The sequence below is a fragment of the Anarrhichthys ocellatus genome, unplaced genomic scaffold, assembly GCF_004355925.1.
Source record: "Anarrhichthys ocellatus isolate YVR2014 unplaced genomic scaffold, GSC_Weel_1.0 scaffold149, whole genome shotgun sequence".
Classification (NCBI taxonomy): domain Eukaryota; kingdom Metazoa; phylum Chordata; class Actinopteri; order Perciformes; family Anarhichadidae; genus Anarrhichthys; species Anarrhichthys ocellatus.
Window position 1 is genome coordinate 244,387 of NW_022280179.1, and position 9,990 is coordinate 254,376.

A 9,990-nucleotide genomic window follows, 5' to 3' on the forward strand; every position below is an offset into this window, starting at 1 on the left:
TAGAGAGAATGCAGCTTTAACACATGAAGCTTTGACTTCACTTTTTCAAACTTGAAAGTGCGGTTGTGAATAAAACTCTAACAAGGTGACTCACCTTGCCTTTCTGGGACCAGAGGGGGGGCTCCAGCTGACCCCGAGGTAAAAGGCCCGTTTCCAGACAGGAGAGGAAAGCCAGCAGGTGACCACCGGGGGGGAAGTGGAGAGGCGGCCGCTGGATTCCATCCTGACTGACCAGAACCAGTGTGCCACCACAATCAGCTGGAAAAAAACATTCACGCAAGGGTGAGACAGGAAAAGAAAATGATGCACATTAACAGCAAATGTTACACTTTAATCAATATGTTGATATGAGAGCAGCTCATGAAACACTTCATGAGAGAACGCTCTTAATACAAAGTGATTGATGAGGAGGCGTTGTGTGAAAGCAGCGTTCATACTCACGGCGTTGGTGACAGTGGATACAGACGATCTGGCGCAGAGGGACAGTCAGAGCATAGTCCCAGTAGATACTGACAGAGACGGAAAGACATCAAAGTTATTATGGTAAAATAAAAGTAAATATTGTCTAAATAATAGAAATAAAAAAACGATATCCTCTAAGATTAACGAATGTGAAACAATATTGCCGGGTTAAAAAAATAAAAAATAAAAAAATAAAAAAATAAAATAAATAAAATTTAAAAAAATAAAAATTAAAAAATAAAAATAAAAATAATAATAAATAAATAAAATGAAATCTATTCTAACCTTGGGGTAAAACAAAGGTGTAAAATGAGGCTTCAGAGGAATCATCTGAGCGTCATTAAATGTTCTTTAGGTCATTGATTTATTATCTATAAATACATATCGGGTGTGTTTTGGCCACCTCTTCTCCAGGTCACAGTCTCCCAGCGTGCCGTTGATGAGCTGGTTGGGCGTCCACTTCAGGGTGAGGTTATCTCCGGCCTGGTGGAGCGACAAGTAGCCCCGCAACACCTCCATCTCTTTCTTCTGCCGGAGACGGAGACGGAAGAAGAAAAAGAAGAAGAAGAAGAAGAAGAAGAAGAAGAAGAAGAAGAAGAAGAAGAAGAGAGGAAATAACATGAGGGTTCAGGTGTGAAGTACCTCTGAAATACATTTAAACGTCAGACTAGATGATCTGAAACTTCAGCTCCTCTGAATGTATTCTACTATAATTTAATTGTATATCTTTATCATATTCAAAGAGGATAAGTTCTGAGATGCTTTAAAATACTGTTGAATGACATATTTAAAATTTTAAACAGACATTCACCGACTTCTTTTGAAAATATTTTCTTATTTGTGATTTGTTCTCAGATAAAAAATAAATCTTTAAAAAGAGACACTTTCACACATTTGATGGCTGAATTGTTTGAGAAGAATTATATATATTTTTGCATTTTTCTTCAAGTCTACAATTGTATAATAAAAGATTTAAATCATATTTTTTGGACATTTATTATATTTTCTAAATAATCATTTTTATTACATTTATTCTAAGAAGCATTATGGTCTTTTAAAATACATAAGTACATGAATATCACTTCAACACTTAACTTAAATAGCAACTAATGCGTATTTTTTGAGTTATTTCATATCCACTGTTAAAGATATTAAATATGATAACTCACTTCCTGCAGAAGTACTTCCACTTCATTTTGTTTTTGCGTTAAACTTTCATTCGGCCATTTTAATTTCTGTGTGTTTGCACACGGCCCTGCAGTCTCGTGTCCTTTTGTGAGGATTGGCAGGAAGTTTACCTGCTAATTAGGATCAACTGGAACACACCTTCATTTAAGAGGACAGTGAGATTCATCATTATGAGGAACAGAAGTACGAGTGGCTTAAGAAGACGTCCTTAATCCTGTTGTAGACTCTTCTTAGGAGGATGTATGTGGATGAGGCCTTATGTTCTGGTATGGGACTCAGAGCGTAGCATCGTCTTTAGCACGCGGCTGCATTCATCTGCATGAGCACTGAGCCTCGAGCGTTAGAGCCGCTCAGTCAAAGGCTGAGCGCTGTGCTCATTATACGTTTCACAAATACGTTGCAGCTACTTGGCAGCTCAGAGCACATAGCAGACAGCTTTCATTTCAAAGATCACACATACAAAATATATGTGTGTGTGTGTGTGTGTGTGTGTGTGTGTGTGTGTGTGCAGCACAATAATGGACCAAAATAACCATCATTTGCTGTGTATGTGTTCACCAGCTGTCTCTCCGTCTGTGCTGCATGTTTATGTCGGCTTCTGCTTTTACTCCAGAGCAACGGTGCGTCAATAACACAACCGTCAAGTAAACTCAGTTCAGGAAGCAATCGACCTTCACTGCCTGGACTCGTGCACGCTGCTGGATTAACTCTTCTCTTTTACGTTTCTTAAGGTCTGGAGAAAATATAAATAAAATGTTGAAAACTAAAGTTAGAAATTCAGCTTTTTTCAAAGACTTGTGGAAGAATTTTTCTTCTTTATGGAAGAATTTTCTTTGCGTCGCCTGCATTCTGGGGAATATTTATGCATCAATTTATGGAGGAAAAACTTTCAAATACTTTTTGTTATCTCTGCTGAATCAGCACACACGTCAGCATGTTTCACTCCTCCGTCTGCTTTTGTGTCTTTAACCTCTTTCAATGTGCATGAAGCACCTGTTCATGTTAATGATACGTGAATTCTTTAATTCATCTATAAACCCCTGGGCTTTGATAGCTCAAATGTGTTTCCGCTAGATTTTTGCTAACATTCAAAAACTGTCTGCACATTCAAAACACCTCCAACATATTTGTGTTCTGTGCAATTCAAGAATAAAGTTGTAATATTTTGAGAGAAAAAGTTGCAAAAGTTCAGCAATATCAGTCCGTCTGACAGACACGTGACGGTGGCTGATACAACGCTTAGGGAAGCGTTTGTGGTGCTCTTCATCGCTAACGGAGAGCATCAGGCATATTTGTCTAGTGGTCCTCAACGGAAATATTATCTGTGTTGCAAAGCACATTAGTTAAGTGTGTCACATATTTCACGTGAAGTGTTACGCGTTAAAGAACGAGTGGGATCAGGACCACCAAATGTTTCTCACCCAAAATAAAGATCACATAAATGCAGCACAGATATTTCCAGGTAAATGCATCTGCTCTGTAGGATTATTGGAGAAAACCAACTTGAAGTTTAGTTGTAGTCAGGCAGAAGACGGCAGAGAAACTGTTATTAAAGCTGGTCACACGGTCGTACCGGCTGCACCCGGACGTTGTTTTTGCCGTAGAGAAGATGTGTTCTGGAGTTCTGGTGAAGAGACTCCACGTACTCCCTCGCTGACGCAGCAAACCGGTCATCTGACATGCTGCCGCTCGACTGCCTCTTACGGATCTGCAAGAGAGAAGATTTATTGTTTTTAAAAACAGCCAAGTTAGTACAACTTGCACATCCCACACAACCTCAGCACCGACTCCCAGCACCAGACGCCAACGCTTGATGTAAGAACAACGGCCTCCACGCTCACCCCGAGGGCGGGCCGGCGGCCGCATGAGGTGTCTTGGCCCCGGTGGGCTCCGTGGATACGATGGCGCTGGACGAGCTCGTTGGCCGAGGGGTCGGTCCAGAAATGATCCGACGTCTTCAGTTTGGTGTATTCCAGAGCACAGGGCCCCACTGAGAACACACCGCACATTATCAGACCCACCGACTGAGCACAAGTTATCAATTCAAACCATTCGAAAGTTCACTATATTCAAAAAAATGACTGAATCTAATCCGCCCTACCAGGGTCTGTAGTGTTTATGTTATGTCTGACATCTTACAAATGTTGATGTTAATGTTCAGCTTTTAGCCTTTGTTTGTATTTTTGCTATTTAAGTCTGAAGTTATTTATTTATTGTTCTTAATGACAACAAATACTGACTCTGGTCATCAGACTTTAATCCATATGAACAGATACAATCACCTTTAAAACGTTACTCACACAGGATGAAATAGTGCACTTGTTGGGGACTATTTTCATCTGTGGATTAATCCACATTTAGTGCATCACATTGAGTATTTGGGGCAGCAGGACGGGGTGTGTGTGTGTGTGCGTGTGTGTGTGGGATGGTGTGTTTTTAAATAGTTTATGTACAACAATAGAGCTCTATGACACAGAGGAAGGCTCTTGATATACAGACATATCCCTTGTTAGATGTATTTATTGTTGGGACTTTTCTTAAAGGTACAGGGCTATTTATAGGAAAATAATCGTAACCAATAATCGTGTATTTAATTCCAGTTTAAGAGCAGCTGGTAAATAACCATAGAAATATGTAAATAAGCTGATTTATCTTTAGTTTAGAGGGTACGATTAAAATTTAGTTTCATATCTATTCTCATTATTATCCATCCGAGATCTTCCTCATTGTTTTGGTTCATTTTGTAGAAAGAAAAATAAGTAAAGACGTAAAAAACACCAAAGTATAGTTTACATTTTGTAATAACTTGTCATTTATAAGTGCCTTCATCATTTCAAGAGTTAATTATATAAAATACATTTATCCACAGTGGGAATATCACTGGTTTGACTGAAGCTTTGCTCTAATAAGTTATACACTAAACAGTAAATCATCATTTCAGAACGTTAACAGTAGAAATAATTCTTAAGAATGGTTCTAAGTTTTAAGAGTAAGAGGTATGATTAAAAACAGATTAAAAATTGCGTGGTGGTTTTGATAAACAGCAGAAATAGAGCTACTCAAATGGAATGAATATATGTAACAATATTTAACTGCATATATAAATATATCATTTTCAAATTTGAGTTAGTAAGTTTAAGGGTCCAAAGTCACAGATTGATCACCGTTTTGTGTGCCAAAAACCATCACATATTTGATAGTAGTTATGTATAAAATGTGGACATGGTGATGTGCGTTTGTGTCCCTGCTGTTCCTCATGTGTCCACCAGGTGTCTCCAGTGTGTCCTGACTCTGCTCTCCTCTGCAGCTCGTTGCCTCCTCAGTCAGAGTGGACTGAGTGTTTATTACGTCTCACTGTTCATGGGGTCTTCTTCTGGTTCAGTCAGTTCAGCCGTGTGTTTTATTCTCCCGCCTCGCTGCATGTGTGTGTCTCTCTGTGTGTTAAATGTTGTGTCTGGTTCTTCTGACACACGCTGAGAGGACGACGCTCTACTTTGTCTCACAAATTGCTCCGAGAGTCATTTCTCTATGACTGCAGATTCCCGTAGTGACTAATGTCTAATTATCTTCGCCACACGTGAGCCTGGAGGGGATCATGCGTTTGGTCGTGTGTGCGTGTGCATCTGTCTGTCTGTCCACAGCTGATCGGGCATCCTACTGGACCCATCAGCCTCGTATTATTTTGTGCTGATTCATGACAGCGTGCTCAAGGACTTCTTGTTTTTGCAGTAATTCACAATTCTTTAAAAACATATTTTATTGACTGTTTCATACAGTCACAGGTTAAGAGCTGTGAGTAGCATTTCTTCTTCACAATTAACACTCTAAATGATTAAGGCACTTGAAATTAACACCGTAGGACAAAATTCAAACTATACTTTGGAGTTTCATTTTAACTTCTTCACTTAAGATTTCTTTAATTGTTTTTTTCCTTTTATAAAACACTGACGACGAGGAATATCTTGGGTAGATAATAATGAGAATATGAAACAACATTTTATTTTTGAGATATCCCACAAATATGTTCTCCACCAATCGTGAACCAGGAAGTATAAAGACCACAAAAGCACACACAGGATGAGTTTGGTCGAATCGGTCTTTCCTCCAAGAGACTGTTGTCAACGTTGATTTATCCGTCATTTGACTTCCGTACTTAAGTGACGCCACTTCTATAGTTATTTTATCACAAACCCCGATCTTTTCCTAAACCTAACTGAGTAGTTTCCTGTGAAGACCGAAGTTTATTTTGAAAAGACTGTATTCATGTAACGAACGTAAAGTGACACGTGTTGCTCGAGATTTGTAGGAAAACGCACAAAATAATTGAAGACATCGTACGTGAGGATACGTCGCACTAGTTTCCCTTCAGCTTAGTGGTGCTGACACGTAGTCATGTGACCGCGGTGTTGTTCATTTATACCCAAATCTTCTGGCGGAGGGGTCTTGTTTTTTTCAACATGAGCACAGAGATGTTGTGGGTTCTGTGGTTTTGTACTTTTTGTTACTGGTCTCTGGTGATGTTGGCAGTTAAAGCTCAGTGTGATATACTCACCCAGCAGGGCTGCCAGGATGGGACCGAACACTGAGTCATGCATCAGAGCTTCCCTCTCGTAGTATTTACTGCAGAAAGAAAACACACAGACAAGAAAAAGTGAATCAAAGGGAAACATTATCAAACTAACGGCTGCAGTGCATCCTGGAAGCTGTATCACAAAGACAGAAACCAGTTACGTTAGAGCTCAACTTAAGTTATCTGGTACCACCCATGGGGCACCGCTGCAGTCTTATGTTAAAAACAAGATGCAGAACATACAGAAGAGATTGTATTTTAGTTATATAACAGCCTGAATTGTGACTTTTATAGCTGCTAATAAATAGTGCTACGTTTATTATGTTCCTTAAAGTGATTACAGCAACTCTAGATGAGCAACTTTATCATTATTAATCTCTTTAGACTGAATAGGATGACAATAGGACAAGAGACTGTTGCCTTTTAATAAACTGTTTTTATATCATTCCTGTTGTTTATCATGCTTTGAAATTTGCTGCCACAGTAATGGAGTTTCATCTCGTATAATTTTATTTCTCTCACTTATGCTACTGATGATGTTGCATTAGACATGTGACTGAGATGTCTTCCTTTAGTCTGTTAGGCTCAGTGAAGCTGGTAAACCCAATGAGAGACAGATTTAGTTGAACTCACTTCGCAGTTCAGGCTGCAGGTCTACGGAGGTTGTTTGCAGAGAATCTGTGGTAGATTTCCTGCCGTGTGACTGTTGAACACCTGATCTTTATTTCTATATAACTACACTGCAGTTGCCAAGTTTCCTTGATTTTATCAACAAGAACCACACAACATGTTCTAGTGCAGGGGTCTTCAATGTTTTTCAGGCCAAGGACCCCCATACTGATAGAGAGAGATGGAGCAGGGACCCCCGACTATATATATTGTATATATATATAGCCTAGTACCATGTATACCTCTTTATTGTGCATTCAATACTAAGCTATTCAAATAATACACAGGTTCATATATTCATGTTTTCATTTTAAACATGTGTAAAGTACAGTGAGTTTATACTGCCATTTATAAACATACCTTGTCAGCTGATACCAATGCCAATATCAACATTGTCTGTAAATTGCATGATAATCATGCATACAAGCTATTCAAACTCATGTTTTTATTTTAAACATAAATGTGGAAACGAAAATAAGTGATGGCCTATTAGTGCCACTGCCATGCATAAAGATACCTGTTATCTTTCATACAATACTGAACCATTAAAATAATGGACAGATTCATGTTTGGGGAAAACATTTTTATATATATATATATATTTTATTTATTTTTTTTAATTGTCTAATCAACCAAAAATTTCGCGGACCCCCTGCAGTACCTCCGTGGACCCCCTAGGGGTCGCGGACCCCCTGTTGAAGACCCCTGTTCTAAGGTGAACTTTTCTCCATTTTTTAATTCACGTTCATGTACGTCTGTGAACCGCGTCGATGCACTTCCCGTTTGAGGCTTTGATCAGTGAAGTGCATTCAACATCTCGTTGAAACACAGAACAAAACAAACCCAGAGAGAGAAAACCACAGAAGAAGAATGGGATACTAAAATAGGCGACTGCTCATCATTCTGCTTCAACAAAAGCTGTGAGTCAGCGCCGTGAAACGCCGCAGGGGAGCGAAGAATTAGAAGAATAAAACACATCACCTGGAGTTGTCCACGATGTACTGGACCACCTGGTCCAGGACCTTCTCGAACAGAGCCGTCCGGACCCAGATGTGTTTGATGGCCTGGGCGGAGAGCGGCTGAGGGGGCCGGCAGGTGGTGGAGGAGCCCTGTCTCCTCAGAGGTTCATGACCAACGCTCTGGGTTCTCCTGCAGGGGAAACAAAGCACGGGTCAATAACCCTAACAACAATACAGAGAAGAGTTCACGCCTGTTTTCAGCATCCCGTCTGCTTAATGAAGACCTTTATTAACGTACACCATGTACTGTAGTAATACCCTGACTATGAAGAAGTACATCCCTTTAATGTCTACTATAAGATGCTAATTATGGTTTAACACGAGAGGAATTAAGTGTAGTAAAAGTAATAGTTGACTCAAAACATACAACAACTTAAAGCTGCAAATCTGCAGAAACGTGTGCAAATAAAGTGGGTACAAGGAAGCAATGCGAAGGTTAATAAATGGAAATGATTGACCATCTGGAGGCAACACTCAACAGCATAATGAGCTGTTAAATACTGGCGTTCATTGTAATAGTAAATCTGCAGCATGCCGGACACAAAGCTGCTTCTCTGCGTTAGAGACCAGCCGACTGAAGTAAGTCATGAATATGGAGGAATATGCACGACGCAGAGAGGAGCACTTTCATCCAGGACGGAGTCAGATCTCTGGCACTTCAGCATCAATCAGACGTAAAACATTCACACACTTCAACAAGCTGTGCCGGGGGGGGGGAGATTGGCTCGGCTGCTGCAGTCACGACGTTAGCAATCCCCCCCCCCCAGCATTCATGTGTGTGTGCAAAGTCACGATTTTTGCAGTCCCCTACCACTTTGCAGAAGCATGTCTGTGTGTGTGTGTGTGTGTGTGTGTGTGTGTGTGTGTGTGATTACTCCAGGCGATTGGGCGGGGGGGATTAGGATGATGTCAGAGAAGAGACAGAATGGAAGAGAGACTTCCTTTTCCAAATCAAAGCTGCAGTTTTGCTTTGACGTGAAACATGAGCATCTCCTCCTGAACACTTCGTGTCAAACTTTCTGTTCGAGTCTCAACTTGTTTCTTTTCTGCTGTTCTGTGTTGAATCTCTCTACACGGTCAGAGGATGATGCTCTCAGTCCGTTTGTTCCGGTAGATGTGACATAAGAAAGGTTGATATTGGCAGTTTTTTATTACGATGAAGTCTATAATTGTAATTATAAAACAGATTTGTATTCTTATAGCTGCTAGTTTAAGCTGTCTGAGCACATCTCCAAAATTAAAATAAAACGTTTATTGTTCCACAGGAAGAAGCAACCTTCACGGTCAGTCTGTGAATGTTTAGATTTGCATTGACCTTTGTAATGTTTAGAAGTTAAATGTGAATATAGCACTACTCCACTGTGCATACATCATTCATAAACCAGCACAACGAGCTAAATCATGCATCCTACGATGATGTATCGCCTCTAAGCATCTGTTCACATGACCGTATAATCTAGAGGGCTCCATACAGCTCCTTTACAGGAGCATCCCTTCCTACAGTGGGCTGTCTCTTCTTCTTCTCCGTGCGCTGCCTTTACCAAAGAAATGTAAATGTCAACAAATGTCAACATGCAGCTAACTGAATGGAACAAATTGATTACAAGCAGATTGCATTTTAAAGCTGACGGATGAATATGGATGATGAAAGGGAATACGTCAGGGTGAGTTATAAAGAGCTCTGGATCAGCTTGATGTGGGTTATTCCTGTACGTGGGGCTCGATGATGTCATGAGACCCCCTGAAAGCCTCAATAGCAAAATGTTTGGGGGTCTCTTTTAAAAGTTATTCGTCATTTGCAGATGTCACTAAAAAAGCTTAAGCTAGTTTTTCCAGCAGTTTTATCATTTGTGCAGCACTTTGAAAGGTGCTGCACAAATAAGACTTTGATTGATTAATTGATTGAAATTTATATGCATTGTCGTTGGTGAGAAACTTCTCGGATATCAGGACGACAACAAGAAGAAGCCAGTGTGTCGGGTTCAGGAGGCAACCTCCGGTTCTGCCAAGTGAAGTCAAAGCTTCATGTGTTAACGCTGCATTCTCTCTAGTGTCCACCAGGGGGCGACTCCTCTGGTTGTA

At 40.2% G+C, this 9,990-nt stretch overlaps 1 protein-coding gene across 2 annotated transcripts; it reads right to left on the minus strand.

Moving 5' to 3' along the window:
* Window positions 1–10: 10 nt before the first annotated feature.
* LOC116400120 (small G protein signaling modulator 2-like) lies at window positions 11–9,959 on the minus strand. Of its 2 annotated transcripts, none has more exons than XM_031877785.1 (7): window positions 7,871–9,959; window positions 6,203–6,270; window positions 3,492–3,640; window positions 3,224–3,358; window positions 866–987; window positions 442–509; window positions 11–258 (listed from the first exon to the last, which is right to left on the minus strand). In XM_031877785.1, the coding sequence occupies exons 2-7, from the start codon at window positions 6,243–6,245 to the stop codon at window positions 38–40; spliced, it is 738 nt and encodes a 245-aa protein (XP_031733645.1). In that variant the 5' UTR covers window positions 6,246–6,270; window positions 7,871–9,959; the 3' UTR covers window positions 11–37. The 2 variants fall into 2 exon arrangements, with proteins under 2 accessions (XP_031733645.1, XP_031733644.1); XM_031877784.1 differs by having other exon boundaries at window positions 866–990.
* Window positions 9,960–9,990: the final 31 nt, after the last annotated feature.

Coding starts and splice junctions, on each gene's coding strand:
- LOC116400120 (XM_031877784.1), bottom strand. CDS start 6,245: ATGCATGACTCAGTGTTCGGTCCCATCCTGGCAGCCCTGCTGG. Junction 3,641..6,202: donor CATCCTGGCAGCCCTGCTGG/GTGAGTATATCA, acceptor GTGTGTTCTCAG/TGGGGCCCTGTGCTCTGGAA. Junction 510..865: donor GACTGTGACCTGGAGAAGAG/GTGGCCAAAACA, acceptor CGTCTCTGTCAG/TATCTACTGGGACTATGCTC.